This window comes from Phaenicophaeus curvirostris, chromosome 1, assembly GCF_032191515.1.
Source record: "Phaenicophaeus curvirostris isolate KB17595 chromosome 1, BPBGC_Pcur_1.0, whole genome shotgun sequence".
Taxonomy (NCBI): Eukaryota; Metazoa; Chordata; class Aves; order Cuculiformes; family Cuculidae; genus Phaenicophaeus; species Phaenicophaeus curvirostris.
In genome coordinates, this window is record NC_091392.1 from 90,641,871 (window position 1) to 90,657,468 (window position 15,598).

At 44.5% G+C, this 15,598-nt stretch overlaps 1 protein-coding gene across 2 annotated transcripts; it reads left to right on the forward strand.

Annotated features, from left to right (window-relative positions):
- The first annotated feature begins 1,374 nt into the window (after positions 1-1,374).
- On the forward strand, positions 1,375-15,397 carry GPR161 (G protein-coupled receptor 161). Of its 2 annotated transcripts, XM_069867954.1 has the most exons (9): positions 1,375-1,393; positions 2,474-2,563; positions 3,648-3,681; positions 3,784-3,892; positions 3,990-4,404; positions 4,925-5,649; positions 7,185-7,289; positions 9,991-10,110; positions 12,021-15,397. In XM_069867954.1, exons 5-9 carry the CDS (start codon positions 4,034-4,036, stop codon positions 12,266-12,268), a joined length of 1,569 nt encoding a protein of 522 aa, XP_069724055.1. In that variant the 5' UTR covers positions 1,375-1,393; positions 2,474-2,563; positions 3,648-3,681; positions 3,784-3,892; positions 3,990-4,033; the 3' UTR covers positions 12,269-15,397. The 2 variants fall into 2 exon arrangements, with proteins under 2 accessions (XP_069724055.1, XP_069724047.1); XM_069867946.1 differs by lacking the exons at positions 1,375-1,393; positions 2,474-2,563; positions 3,648-3,681; positions 3,784-3,892 and having other exon boundaries at positions 3,899-4,404.
- Positions 15,398-15,598: the final 201 nt, after the last annotated feature.

Consider the following 15,598-nt stretch of genomic DNA (forward strand, 5'->3'; position numbering starts at 1 on the left):
CCTAATCCTCTGTTCTAACGCTGATGGCTGAGTGCTTGTGTTGCCTTTTTTCATAATCAAAAGGACAGGCCATCTTCCAGGAATGTCCATCAGCGTGGGGGCACAACGGGCAGCCTCTGTCAGACAGGCCACGGTGCCAGGGTGAGCTCAGACAGTGGCCAAAGGACCATTTTTTAAAACAAACATCTCTTCCAAATCACAGAGCAAACAAAAGGCAGCAAAGCTCCGGTCAGAGTACTTGTCACCCTCTACAGTTAAAGGCCTTACCAAGATATGGGGAGCTGGGGGCTAGGGATGCACAAGCGTGGCATTTTATAGAATCATAGAATGGTTTGGGTCGGAAGAGACCTTAAAGATCATCCAGTTCCAACCCACCTGCCATGGGAAAGGTCACCTCCCACTGGATGAGGCTGCTCAGAGCCTCATCCAACCTGGCCTAGAACACCTCCAGGCATGGGGCATCCACGACTTCTCTGAGCAGCCTGTGGCAGCGCCTCACCACTTTCACAGGAGAAAAACCCCAAAACTTCCCAATATCTAATCTAAATCTCCCCTCTTTCCACACTAGTAAGGTTGGAAAAGACCTTTGAGACCATCAAGTCCAACCGTACTTCAACATCTGACCAGCTTCTTTTGATACAGCCCAGGATACAGTTCTGGGCTGCAAGCACACATTGCCAGCTCATGCTGAGCTTCCCATCCACCAGCACCCCAGCACCATCCTTCTCTTCAGGGCTACTCTCAATCCATCCTTTCCATACTCTCATCCACCTTGAGGTGCTAAGGGGCATGGTTTAGTGTTTGATAGGAATGGTTGGACTCGATGATCCGGTGGGTCTCTTCCAACCTGGTTATTCTATGATTCTATGATTCTTTCCCCCTTTAGACCACGCTCACGGATGCTCTGCTTCGGGCGGGGGTGGAAGAACCCCTCCCCAAATCCCCCGTTTCAGGAGCATTTCGGGAGTAGGTGGTCCAGCAATTAGGATCTGCCCCTTGCACTGCGTGCTGCGACTGCACCCATCTGTGTAAACTGGGTGCCACCCCACTTTTCAACGGGATTCCCGCGTTCCCAACGCAGGAGGGCTGCGAGGAGCCCCGCGGTGCCGGGAAGGATGCGGTGCGGGGTGGATGCGGTGCGGGGTGGATGCGGTGCCGGCAGGATGCGGTGCGGGGAGGATGGATGCAGGGCCGGGGTCGATGCGGTGCCGGGGACCGCGTGTCCCGGCGGCTCGGTGCTCCCGCCCGGCGGGGCGGGGGAATGGCGAGGGGCGGGGGCAGGGCCGTGTCGGGGGAGGGTCGGGCTGCGGTTCGGGGCCTCTCTGCCGTCGGCGGGGCGCGGGCAGCGGGCGCTGGGAGCGGACCCTCCCGCTGCCGTGGGGCGCGGCGGGCGGTGAGTGCGGGGCTGGCAGCCGGGGGGCAGCGGGACGGCGCAGGGCGGGGGGGGGGGGATGCTGGGGGAGGGACCCTGCCCCGGCCCTTTGTGTGCGCTGCCGGGGGGAGCGCGGGGGAGAGGTCGTAGGGTGGGTTGGGCTGGAAGGGGGACCTTAAAGATCATCCAGTTCCAACTTCGGCCACCCCTCCCTCCCTCCTTTCCTAACGCCCCTCCTTGGTTCCCTCCCAGAAACCCCTCCCTACCATCTCTCCCTTCCCTCCCTCCTTCCCTCCTTCCTTCCCTCCCTGCCATCACTCCTTACCGTCTCTCCCTTCCCTCTTTCGTTCAGTCCTTACTTCCCTCCCTCCTTTCCCTCCCTCCTTTCCCTCCCTGCTATCCCTCCCTCCCTTCCCTCCCTCCCTTCCCTCCCTCCTTTCCCTCCCTCCTTTCCCTCTCTCCTTTCCCTCTCTCCTTTCCCTCCCTGTCACCCCTTCTTTCCCTCCCTTCCCTCCTTCCCTCCCATCCCTCCTCCCATCCCTCCCATCCCTCCTTCCTTCCCTCCCATCCCTCCTTCCTTCCCTCCCATCCCTCCTCCCCCCCCTCCTTCCCCCCACTCCTTTCCCTCCCTCCCTCCCCTGCCTCCCTGCCATCCCTTCTCACCACCACTCCCTCCCTCCTTCCCTCCTGCCCTCCTTCACTCCCTGCCCCGCTCCCCCAGATGCCTCCATCTCGGCACCGCTGGGTCTGTGCCTGCGTGCGCCTGGCCAGGCAGGGATGGGATGCTCCCCCTGCCCCGGGCTGCCCACCTTTCCCTTTATTCCCCGCAGGACGCAATGAGGAGACAGGGAGCCCCCGATGCCCCGGGCATCCCGAGGGCAGGGAGCAGCCGTGTCCCCCACCCCTGGGGATAGGAGGGCAGCTGCTTTCCTAAACCCACCCTGGTCAAAAAAGTGTTGGAAAGGCCGAGAGAGGTGGTGCAGGAATGTTTAAAGAGAAACTTGAGGAAACTCTTTTGGCAAACAGCCAGCAGGCAGCTTCCTAGAGAAGAACTATGTTTTACAAAGTGTGGCCCAGCAATGTCTTTAATTGTGCTCTTAGGAAAGCACAGATAAAAATGGAAAAAACACAGCTCTCCAGCCTGACATTGCTGCCTGAGGCCACAGCAGCTGCGCAGATGGAAGCGTTCCTGTGAGTACTCCTGCCTGCTTGGGAGAGATGGATGGGCACAGCCACAGAGTTAGCCGAGGTAACTTTTTCTGAGTCCCTAAGTTCCAAGAACTGCTTGTTCAGCCTGGAGAAGAGAAGGGTCAGGGGAGACCTTATACCAGCCTTCCAGTATACAGCGGGGCTACAGGAAAGCTGAGGAGGGGCTCTTTGTTAGAGAGTGCAGGGATAGGACAAGGGATAACAATTTCAAGCTGAAAGAGGGGAAATTTAGATTAGATATTGGGAAGATCTTTTCCCGTGAGGTTGGTGAGGCTCTGGCACAGGTTGCTCAGAGAAGTTATGGATGCCCCGTCCCTGGAGGTGTTCAGGGCCAGGTCGGATGAGGGTTTAAGGAACCTGATCCAATGGCAGGTATCGCTGCCCATTGTGGGGTGTTTGGGACTGCACACTCTTCAAGAACCATTCTATGGTTCTAATATCAACTTTATATTAATTGGTGGACTCTTTAGTTTTCTGGTTTGTGTATTTTGCATCTTTGGTGGTGGTTTTTTTCATTGTGCTGGCCTGCAGATGGCTGAAGGATTGAATGAAGTTGATAGGAGTGCCTTTTGGAGACAGCAGGGAAAAAGCTGCTAAGAAATTGGGAGAAATACCAAGGTTTCACAAAATGAGGCTGTGAGTCAGTGGGCTGGATGCTAACACTGAGAAGTCAGGGGTTAAAGGTTCTCAAGCGCTTCTGTAGGGTGAACCGCAGCTAACCACATGGAAGTATCTTTCAAACCTCATATACAGAAAGCCAGTTCCCCCAGTCCTTTGGTATTGGCAGTAAAATAGAATCACCGCTGTAGCTAAGGTGATTATGAATGAGGAGAAGCGATGTTAGGAGAGTACGTGCAATGATCCCTGAGTCTTTGGATGTTACTTAGCAACTGTTAAGGAACAGTCAGCAGGGTATGACTAGCCAGGCGTCCACAGACCACCAGCAAATGCTGCATAGGCAGAATACAAGGATAAACAGGCAGAAGAGTAAAAAAAAAAAGTTATTTTCCTTTTTAAAGTGAGAGAAACAAAGTCTAATAGTGACATTCATGTTATTTCTTCGTAGCCTAGATGAACAGACTGAGAGAGATGCACAGCTGGTAAGTATAATTTAGAAACAAGTAAGATCTTTAGAAAATTTTGAAGAAAAATGTGCTAATATTCTTCATTGTTTCTCCCCTTCACCTCTTTTTGTCTTTTAGACAGTTTCTTCTATGTTCTGGGCCTGACTCTGTCACTGACCTCTTTGGTGTACCCATACACTATTTCCTGCCCCCTGCTTTCCCATCCAAAATGGTTTCCTGCATCCAGGTAAATTTTAATTAACACAGGCAAAAGAGCCTGTAGTCTTTGGAGAGAGTTTGAAGAAATCTTACCTGAATGTTTCTGAGCATTGTTCTGCTTCTAGCTGCTCAGCATGTCTTGGCTACTCCGGCTCAGCACGCTCTGACCATGAGCAGCAGCAATTCCTCCCTCAGCAATGTGAAGGACCTGAGGAACCTTACCACGCAGGAAGATGGGGCAGTCAGAGTAACAGAGTCTATTGCTATAATCGTCATTGCTATTTTCATCTGTTTGGGCAACCTGGTGATTGTCATCACCCTCTATCGGAAGTCTTACCTTCTCACATTGAGCAACAAGTTTGTGTTCAGCCTGACCCTCTCCAACTTTCTACTGTCTGTACTGGTGCTGCCTTTTGTTGTCACTAGCTCCATCAGGCGGGAATGGATCTTCGGAGTAGTTTGGTGCAACTTCTCAGCCCTGCTCTACATGCTGATCAGCTCAGCCAGCATGCTTACTCTTGGACTGATAGCAATAGACCGGTAAGCAGCTCCTTTCTAATAAATCATAACAAATTGCCTAGTCATTCCATAGAGTGGCTTATTGGCTTTTGATAGAGTTGAGAAGCATTGCAATGGGTAATGCTAATTCCCATTGTAGTGTCATTTTTCCTGCAGCCCCTTCTGCAATTTTGATACAGAACAGCAGAAAGCAGTCATGAATAATGTAAAATGCAGATATGCATCTAGAGTTTTTTAAAGCTATTGATTGTATAATGACATACTGCTTGAGAAACAAGGACTAATGACTTAGAATTATACCCTAAGCAGGTACTCACACACAGGGACATTTAATAGCCACATATAAGCCTTCAGCCAAGTTTTACAATCTTGCCTGCATCGTTGTGTACTTTTACTTGTAATTATTCTTATAACCAGGGTCCCTGAGCCTGCTTTGAAGTTTGGAGATAAGAGAACTAGATATCATCATTAAAATGCATTCTTTTTTTTTTACTGTACATCTTTCGTGCTCCTGTTGACTCTTTCTTTTCTTGTCCTCTAGGTACTATGCTGTCCTGTACCCAATGGTTTACCCAATGAAGATAACAGGCAACAGAGCAGTGGTAGCTCTTGCGTACGTGTGGCTACATTCCCTTATCGGCTGCCTTCCACCCCTTTTTGGCTGGTCGTCTTTGGAGTTTGACCAATTCAAATGGATGTGTGTGGCAGCCTGGCATAAAGAAGTTGGCTACACTGCTTTTTGGCAGATCTGGTGTGCATTCTTGCCTTTTGTGGTCATGATGGTCTGCTATGGATTCATATTCCGCGTGGCAAGGATTAAGGCCCGCAAAATCCACTGTGGTAGCATTGTCATTGTGGAGGAGGACTCCCAGAGGAACGGAAGGAAGAACTCTAGCACCTCCACATCCTCTTCTGGCAGCCGAAGGAATGCTTTCCAAGGGGTTGTCTACTCAGCCAACCAGTGCAAAGCTTTAATAACCATCTTGGTTGTCATCGGTGCTTTCGTCATTACGTGGGGGCCTTACATGGTAGTAATTACGTCAGAGGCACTTTGGGGAAAAAATAGTATTTCCCCTGCCTTGGAGACTTTTGCTACATGGTTATCGTTTTCCAGTGCCATTTGCCATCCACTAATTTATGGACTGTGGAACAAGACAGTGCGCAAGGAACTACTAGGAATGTGCTTTGGGGATCGGTATTATCGTGAGTCCTTTGTTCAGCGGCATAGGACATCAAGGCTATTCAGCATTTCCAATAGGATCACAGGTAAGACGTGGCTGCAGAATATACTCTTCCTTAGTACCAGTACGAGCAAGGCTTAATGTCTGTGTGTGCTTGGCATGTTTCAGGGCTCTGTAAATGAAGTGGCATGCTTCTGGAGATTTCATCCATCTTTTGTTCAGGTTATCATAGACACTTGAAAGAAGAAATATGGGTTTGGTTTTTTTTTTTGTGGGAGTTAAACAATCCTACTCTAGGAAAGTTTTCTCTGCCGAAAAAGATGTAGTGATGAGATTATTACAAATAACTTATTTTCTTCTCTCTCAAGCATTTCCTTTTCTGTGCCTACAATTCTGTGTAACCCAGGTTTGGGCACTACCAATAGTACATTTTCAGCACTTGGCCTTTGATTCCTGGATTTGTGCTACAATTCTTTGAAATTCACTAAAGTTACACTGGTGTTACTATTTCTATAAATTCAGTTTTTAGACTTAATGGTTGTGAAGAAAAGATCACACACAAAGTAAAACTATGAAAAAGAGGTAAACTATTTGATGTATCTCCAGGTTGCAGACTGAGATCTTCATTTGCTCAGTTTGTTGGTTTTTTTAAAATTAGTGCTGCAATGAAATTATGATTTTTGATCATTTCCCTGGTCCTGTTCAGAAGCTTCTGAAAATATGACATAGTCATGGGGCTTCTTGGGACATTTCATGCCGAAGCAGGAACTGTAGATATTTAATTAGGAAGGAATATCTAAAATGCAGAAGGAAGTGGAGAGCAGCAAGGCATCCATTATCTTTTCTGCAACCTAAGATCACTGGAAGAGACTCCCATCTAAATGAAAGAGCGCTGCATTGGCATCACAAGCTGCAAGAGCTTTGGCAAATCTGTGTCCAGGAGATGCTATGGGCCAATGCATTGGAACTGAAGTGGGAGGGAAAAGACAGAAGTTTTTTTCTTTCCAAGTGATAAGAAGCTGACACCTTTAAATTTATCAGGTGTATTTGCTGGAGGCTAATAGGGAGGGAAAAAAAAAACAACCCAGCCAAAGCCACAACAAAATCTTAGTGTGAGATCCAAAGACGGTACATTTGTAAGAACTCCAAAATCTCCTGCCTTCTTGTTTTGGGGCTTTGAAAGAAGCCAGGCATCTTGGTGTCTCAGCTTTGCTCATGAGCTTCCTGCCACACTAATGGTCTGTCACAGCTGCTGGTGGCTACCAGGTTATTTTCTCTATCTAGAAGGTGTCTGGCAAATAACCCTGTCTCTCTTGAGTGGGTATGTTCTGTGTTCACCCCATCTGACTGACAAAACCCATGCAATTGCAAAAAGAGTGGAAGGGAGATGGTGCAGATAGAAAGGAGACTTGCCATATGGGAAGGCTCCAGGGGTATCTGAAAGTTGCTAACTGGATTTCTAAGCTGGTAGGTCCAGATGCTGTGCACTCTGGATCACCTAGGTAAGTTTTATATGTAGAATAATAAATAAGGCAGTGGAGTGGATATTACTGAAAGGGCTTTTACTACCGCAGACCCCTTAATCATTCACTGTGTAACAAGAACAAAACTCTCTTGCAGATTTGGGACTATCTCCTCATCTCACTGCCCTCATGGCAGGTGGACGTCCGTTAGGAAACAGCAGCAGCACAGGAGACACAGGTTTCAGCTGCTCGCAGGATTCGGGTAACAAAAAGTTTCTTGCTCTCTTTTCTTGGGCAGAAGATTGTGTTTGTGGCTTGGCAGAACCCTCTGGGATAGTCTGTATTTACCCACACAGATGTCTTGGGGTGGATCGATGACATGAAGCATCTGTTCCAGCTGTTATAACAAAGCTGCTGCAGTTGCTTTTTTCCTTCCTTGCTCACAATATATTTACTTGCAAAATAGTGTTTACTTTAAGAAGTTATGATCCTCCCTTCATAATGTGTCCCGGGAACAGGACTTGCTGCTTCTCTGCCCCTTCTCCTTTAGTTTCTGTCATTCTTCAGGGACCTGCAGGAGCAGAGCAACAAAGTGCTGTGGAGAATCTCTGTTTCCGAGGTTGTGAGAGACCTTGTCTCGTTCATCCTGCAATGTAAACATAAATACTTAGGATGGCTTCAGCTTATTATTTCATCACTACTTAAGATCTCTCAATTGCAGGTGGTTTGGAAAAGGGAGAAAGAGTTCTGATGGTAATTTTCTATCCAGAACCGTAGCTAACTTTTTCTGGCAATTAATTAAGCTGCCACTCTGTAACTGCACTGCAGTTATTATAAAGAGTATTTCTGCTCTAGAGACACCAGAGGGTGATCTTCTAACATTTGCATGGCATTAGATGTTTGTTTCTTACTTTTATAAAGGCAGTCTGTGGAGCTGGGATTTATTTTGGTAGTTGTTTTATGTTGGTAGTTCTGTGCCTCTGGTGGGTATTCTCCAGCTGTGTGTGATAAAGGACAATAGCATCCCAGTAAACCTGCCTCAGTTAAGAGAATGTTGTGTTTAAGGAATACTTCTGAGGTATGATACTGAGCATTATAAACAAACAAACAAACAAACAAAGTACATACTGAATGCTGTTAGAAGTGCCACTGTTTGTTATGGAGAGGATGCAGTCCATAGCCTGGGAATGGACATAGAGTGATCCACTGTGAAATACTGTTTCACTGGATGCCTTTACTGTGAGGAACTAAAGAGCAGAAAGAAGTCTTAGTCCCTCCTCACTGCTGCCTGCTGCGGTACGTGAGCCTGTGGCCTGCAATGCAGTTGTGCCTTTATTTGCCTTGGTAAACAGAAGCAGGGCTTTTTGTGTTGTGAAAAAACAGATGAAGTAGAAAGAGAAGAAAAATATCTCAGTGGTGCCAGCTGTACAGAAAATATGAAGTGAGACCTGAGTTCAAATTGCTAGAAATGCTGCCTTAAGATCAGTTATGCCAAGGATGAAGATCCACCTTGTAAGAATAAAAGGCTAATCTTTTCACCAGCCCCGTTTGAAAAAAATGCACTGAACTAGTGCATATAAAAATCACAGTAAAATTTTGCTCCATGGAAGAAATTTGTCTCTTTCTTCCTAGTGCCACCCTTCCATTACACGCTAGGTTTCTGAGTAGGATCCAGTACCCTTGGAGATCCATAAGTCTACTGTTTTCAGCAAACCACCTCAAACCCAGCTGTTCCACAGAACAGCACAGAAAGTCATTATTTGGGACTGTGTATTAACTTAGCAGCTCATTTTCTTTCTTGTGCGCTGGAGGGAGACCTGTGACACCACACACAGCTTTCACCTTAAAAATTTTATCACTTTGCTATATCACAGTGAATTTTCAGCAAATACTAGACCTGTGGAGCAGTATGTTCTCTAAATGTACACCCTCGGTGATGTCTTTCGCTTTCTGGAAAATGGGTACTGAAATACCTCTTATTCCAAAAAGAATAAATTTTTAGGATCAAAAGCAGTCAAGTGCGTGAAGAGGGGTAGTGAAGCCACCACCTGGAGGAGTTGTGAAACCTCTGAAGGCTCTTTGCCCTAGGCCTATTGTCACATCACAGGAGTTAATGGATAGTAAAATGTCACACATTTAATGTATGTAAGTTGTGTCCTCTAAAAGCTGCTTCCCTCAGGACTGCACACACTCAGCACTGTCCTAGTGTCTCCCCGAAATTCTTGCTCTGCTTCTCCCCTGCAAATAGACCAACATTGCAAGAGAGCTCTAGGGTGCAGTGTTGGCCTTTGTGTGAAAGCATTGCAGAAATGCCAAGATTAATTTCCTTATGCTTATAAAACTCTATATTGAGTTCTATAAGCAAATGTAGGGAGGTGAAATTAAAAAAAAAAACAAACAAGCAAACAAAAAAACCCGGATTCCTAAACTGTAAAAGAGATTCATCAGACAAAAATCATTCCCAGTCAGCAAGAGATTTTTTCCCCATTAAAATACAGTTCAGGAAAGTCAAATTAGGTTATTAGAGACAAACTAAATTTTCCAGTTCAGATTTCCACCTAGGTCTGATTACAAGCATGACACTTGGCAGCTGTGGTCATCTGCCTCTCAGGCAGCCATTGTTAGCCTCTTGCCTTTATCAGGAAAAGGGGAAACTTGCACTCAAATTTACCTTCATTTGCTGAAGGTAAGGTTTCACCTTTGTCTGCTATCCTATTGACTTTACAAGCCCCGCAGCTGAACATTTCAGAGTTGTTTGAAGTTTTAGATGGCTAATGAGAAAAGATTTCCAAATCCTTTCAATGATTATGTGCGTTGCTTAATTTGAGCTGAAATTTACACACAAAATCTAGGCTTAGACATCTTTTGAAGGACCTGCTATAGGCTGAAAAGTTTTTGCCGCTACTTAAATGTTGTATCCCAGTGTTACTCTGTTTCACTCAAGAGCTTTTGCTTTGTTTCAGGAACAGATACAATGCTTCTTGAAGATTATAGCTCAGATGGCACTCATGTCCCACAGTGTGTCTGTCCTCCTCGAAGGAGAAGTTCAGTGACATTTGAAGATGAAGTAGAGCAAATTAAAGGTAGGTTTAGGGGTAAGTATGGAAATGCCCAGAACCAGCTGTGTTGTCCACTTGGGAAACCTCCCAGGACTTTCAGAATTGCCTTAAGATACATCTGACCACTGTTCACCTTGACAGACCTGATCATTTATGTAGGTACAATAGAAAGTAAGATCAGGTCTTCTTTCTAGTTCTCAAGCAGCAATAGACAAGAAAATAGTTAGAAGATGGTATTCCCTGCAAAGTATCCTTTCTGCAACTCCAGTCATTGGTGGCTGCTGCAGTCTGGTTTGCATTTCTCAGGGAACACGTTTTCCTTCCGTCATACTTTGATTGCATCATCCCAGTGTTTCTCTTTGTTGCCTCCTCTCAACATCATTATTCACAGACTTGAAATTCTTCTATTTACAGACTTCAATGGACTGAATATAAATTCATTCTGTTTCACTTACTTAGTTTATTTAACTTTTACTTCACTTACTTTACTGAGTATGTTTCTAAGCAGATATAAGTGAAAATAGATTAATCACATGCATTTTTTTCAGTCAACTCACTTGATTTTGTACTAGCAAAGTGTTGCTGTGATCAGCTGTAAAAGACAGCAAAGTTTGTTTAATTTCAGCTAATAGTTACAATAACAGGGACAAGAAGACTTGATAATAACTGAATTTACCAAATAATCCATGATTGCAGACAGTACAAAAATGAACAGAATGCCTTTAAGAATCAAGTTAATAATAAAACCTGACTGATTTTTATATTTCTGAAATAATGAGAAGCCTCTGTGGAATTTTCTCTTCAAACATCTTGGCAAAATTCACTTTTGCTCTCTTCACAGCGTGAACCAATTATTTCTTTGGACAAATATGTTACTGTACATTTCCCATTATCTTTCTGAGTTATTATGTAGGGGTTTGAGCAGTTCAGTGAAAGAGTCTTAGTGCAAAAATTTGCTCAGGTTTAGCATTTCTCACTGATATTCACCCATTTCTCAGGGGTTTCAGGATCTCTGAGACTTGAGATTATGCAGACTCACTGAAGAATTACACTTAGGATGAACACCTGTATTCCCCCACTTGTTGGTGGGTAGTAGAGGGGTATATAGACACTACAAAAACAGCTACGTCAACACTGAAGAACAGTTGTATCCACGGTAATAAAAGGTTAAGAAGCAGTATTCCACTGTCTGCAACTCTCGTGGCATGGAGAGCTCTACAGCTTCTCCACTGAAAAAGAAAGTGGGTTCCACAGTGTGCCTGGACAGCAGACTTCTGATTTTAATCAACACTTGGAATAAGCCCTTGCAATTTGGGGGCTGTTAATACATAAACACAACATCTGGTGTTTGAGCTTAGAACATAGTATAACATTGTTCCTAAATTGCACTGTTCATGTTAATGAAGCCTGAAATCTTAGTCCAAATGCACTGAGAATCCCTCTAAGGCTGTAAGTCATGCTTACATCAAAGGAAGTACAAATTGAGGGTTCTGTTCCTGTCTTCTGTGTGAATTCTTGTCTGATGTCAGGCAGTTCCCATTGCCCCTGATCCTGCACTCTTGTTTGTAACTAGAAACCAGGCTGTTGACTTCATTTGGGTGCAAATTCAGACCTGCACGTGTGGGTTCAGATTCAGAAAAATCATTCAACATGCATTTAATTCAAAGTTAAAGATGTGTAAGCACTTTGCTTTATTGGGTCTTATTTTTTTTCACTGGAATTGGAGATCATCTTTCTCTGCTCAACCTGTCGAGGTCATTATGAAATTTTGTTTTTGTAGAATGCTTTAGGAACCCTGGTTATCATTGGTAAGTGTGCTCTGTAGGGTTGTTGTTTTGCACAGGGTGTGATTATACCTTTGTAAAAGGATCAATGTTGGCCATGCTGATCAACTGTTAGTTTTCTGATACATTGCTTTTTTTTTTTTTTCCCAGAAGCTGCAAAGAGCTCTGTTCTTCATGTAAAAGCTGAAGTCCATAAATCTCTGGACAGTTACGCATCCAGTTTAGCAAGAGCTATTGAAGCTGATGTGAAAATCAGCTTGTTTGGGGAAGGTGCTTTACCGGGAGCTCTGTTCCCTGTGAGGACTCTGCAGGGAAGCAGCATGAACACACGGCGTGGCATCAGGCCCCATGCTAGCCAAAGACTTCAGCTGCAGAGCATTGAGGAAGGGAATATTTGACAGGAGCACTGGAGTATGAAAACAACATGAAGCCACTAAGCAGGACCGACTACAGCTGTTAATGTTTCGACAGAACCAGGATACCTTGTTGGGAAGTTTTCAGTGCTTTTTTCAACACTTGGAAAAACAGCTGAATTTTGGTACTTAAATCAACAGTATTTGATTACTGTCTAGGGTGCTATTGACTCTTTTGTGCCATGTCTTAAATCCGTCACACAGTGCATAGGAATGCAGAATTTTGTTTCATTGACCAGGTCATTAGTCTGGTGAGTCTTGCATCCATAATTGGCCAAAGCCACTCTTTTCCTTTTTCATTCCTGTATGTGCAGTGTTCAGTTTGTCATTGTGTTGATCCTTTTCTGACCACCAGTTTATACTTGATAGCTGAAGTGCTCTGATAGGAGCTCCTGCATCGAATGCCCCATAAAGCCTTACTAGCCCAGACTCCACAATGACTGTGTGCTTCTCTAATAGATACAACCTGCACTTTCCAGAGAGCTCATGCAGATTATGGTCCTACTTACCCTTGCTGATCAGCCATCAGAATGCTAGAACTGAAACTGGGTTGTGCATTGCTTCTGTGTTATGCCACACCAGCTTCTCTAGATGCAATGGGTGGGAGAAAACCTGTGCTGGAAGTGTCACAGAGATGATATTTGAAGAAATCATCAATGCAGAGTTCTTAATTTCTCTAAGAACTTCAATTCACTTCCCCAGCTTTGCTTTTACTAAAAGGGTGCTCTGCAGCTGTGGGAAGCTTGGCAGAATATAAATAAGGTATTGCCACTCTAGTGATATATTCAGGATTCATCTTTTCTAGAGAGAAAAGGTCTGAGTTAATTTTTTTTAATCATAAGGGAAGGTAGTATTTAAGCAATAAATACCTCAGTGCTTATATTTCTAGGAGTATTAATTCATTAATCTCTAAATAAGACCATTTGACACTTACATGGCATTTTGCATGTTCTGAAGCACTGTACAGACATTACCTTGTTTCACTTTTGTGAGAGGGTTGATCAGCCCTGCATGTGAAAGAAGAGGAATTTGGCAACAGTCAGGTTGCTGGCAATGAAACAAGGTGCAAATTTCATAGGTTTGTTACAAAAAGAGGGATGAAGTGGATCATAGGAGAATGCCTGGCTTGAGGAACCTTTCTATGCCTTCTCAGGCTGGCCTCTTCCTCACTTTGTTGGGATTACAGCCCTGCCTTACTGCTTATTTCAAAGAGAGGGAGATATAAGTGAGTAGGATAATTTCTTTGGGGGTGGGTGTTCGTAGCAAATGGACTGAAGGACTAAGAATTTGTATTTGTTTACTCTGTATCTGTTCCCCCCCATGCCTCCACCTATCCCCAGAAGTGGTTTGGATGAGTTTTTGCTGCACATTGTTTGGAAATCAGGGCAGGATGTTTCCATCTGGGCAAAAACTGGGTATATGCTTGTTAAATTATGGCTGTGTGCCACTTACTTAGAGGCACGGAAGCAAACCAAGCCTCAGTCCAGTGCTGTATTGGGACATCCTATTTGTCTGTGTTTCCAACTCAGAAATACATTTCAGCACAAGCTTTTGTCCATCTCTGGGTAAAGCAGATTGACTTTATGAACTTGCCTGAATCCTGTTGCATTCCCATGTAAGATACAACAGCACACTTAAAATTCAGCGTGTGGTTTGCTGGTTAAGAGTAGGCTATTATGCAAGAACACTGAAGCACCAGTAAGATAGCTTTTTGTGTAACACAGGAATGAAATAACTAATAACTGTGAGATCCTCATTCCTGTATTTTTTTGTCTCTAGAGTGTTAGATAAATTGACACCTGCAGGCACTCATTAAAAAGAAAAACAGGAACAAACTAAAATCCCAGTGTTTGTCAGGAAACGTCCTCAGCTGAGGTCACTATTGTTGTCATGGATGGTCAGTCATAGTTGCTCTAGTACTTGGCAGTCCTTAACGTATACACCTGCCTCAGGTTGTGGCATATTAACATGCACGGACTCAGCTTTCATTTCAAGCTAAGACCAAGTTTATTGTTACAAGCTCATATTATACCTTAGTGAAAACAGTCCCATAAGTCCTTCATAAAAATTTCCACAGCGTGTTTTTCTCCTTCCAAGCTCCTCATGACCACTGTTATTGTTTTCATGCCTTCTTGTTTTTGCCACTGATGTTGATTCTTCTCAGGCTCGCTGGTTATCAACCACTCTGCACTCCTTCTCCAGAGGCCCAACAATGCTCGTGGTCATTTCTTGCTCACCATCTCTTCTGACATCAGGTGGCTTGAAATATTTTATCTGCATCCCTTTTATTTCATACTCTTGCTTCAAAACAAGCTGAGCAGAGTTGTTGCTGAATGTGAAAAGGGCACTTACGAGTATGAGCGCATTGTGGTGCAGTGAAGTCAGCACTAGCCAAAACTGGTGTGTATTGAGGATGAAAAATTCTGAGGCACACATGAAACACAGAATTGTTAGTATTGGATAGAAAGCACGTTTTTCACAGGGATACCAAGCCAAATTCAGTCTTCAGGTGTGTTAGTGGAGCTGAACTGGGCTATCAGTGTTAATTTCACTTTGTTATTTAGTGTAAATGTTGTTAATGTTTTTATACACGCGTTATAACCTTTCCATAATTCTATTACCAGTCATTATCTCACTTGAATTGTCATTAAAAAAAAACCGAGTAATTAAGGAATGCACACATTTTGTAAAACTGTAAAACCGCATCTTCAATACAAAAAAAAAAAATATTTCCAGCTTTCTAGTGGTCCATGGTGTTTGTTTATGCTACTGGTATTTCAGCTTAAGTTTATTTTTTGATATTTCACTTTTAGAATCATAGAATCATTGAAGTTGGAAAAGACCTCTAAGATCATCCAGTCCACCTATCAGCCAAACACCACCATGCCTGCTAAACCATGTTCTGAGGTGCCATGAACACACTTTTTGAACACCTACAGGGCAGGAGACTCCACCACATCCCTGGGCAGCCTGTTCCATCGCTTCACCACTCTTTCAGTAAAGATTTTTTTTCTTAATACCCACTCTAAGCCTTTGCACAACTTGAGGCCATTTCCTCTTGTCCTACCGCTTGCTACTTGGGGGAAGAGCCCAGCACCCACCTCGCTGCAACCTCCTTTCGGGCAGCTGTGGGCAGTGATGAGGTCTCCCCTCAGCCTCCTCTTCTCCAGGCTGAACACCCTGTGGGAAGCACTTGTTCACTGAAAAATTATTGAAAAGGACAAAGTCTTCGAAGCAAAGGCAGTAATATTTTTATTTGACAATTCAGCACTGAATTGGATGTCCTTCTAAAGAAGTGACGCCATCTCACAAAAG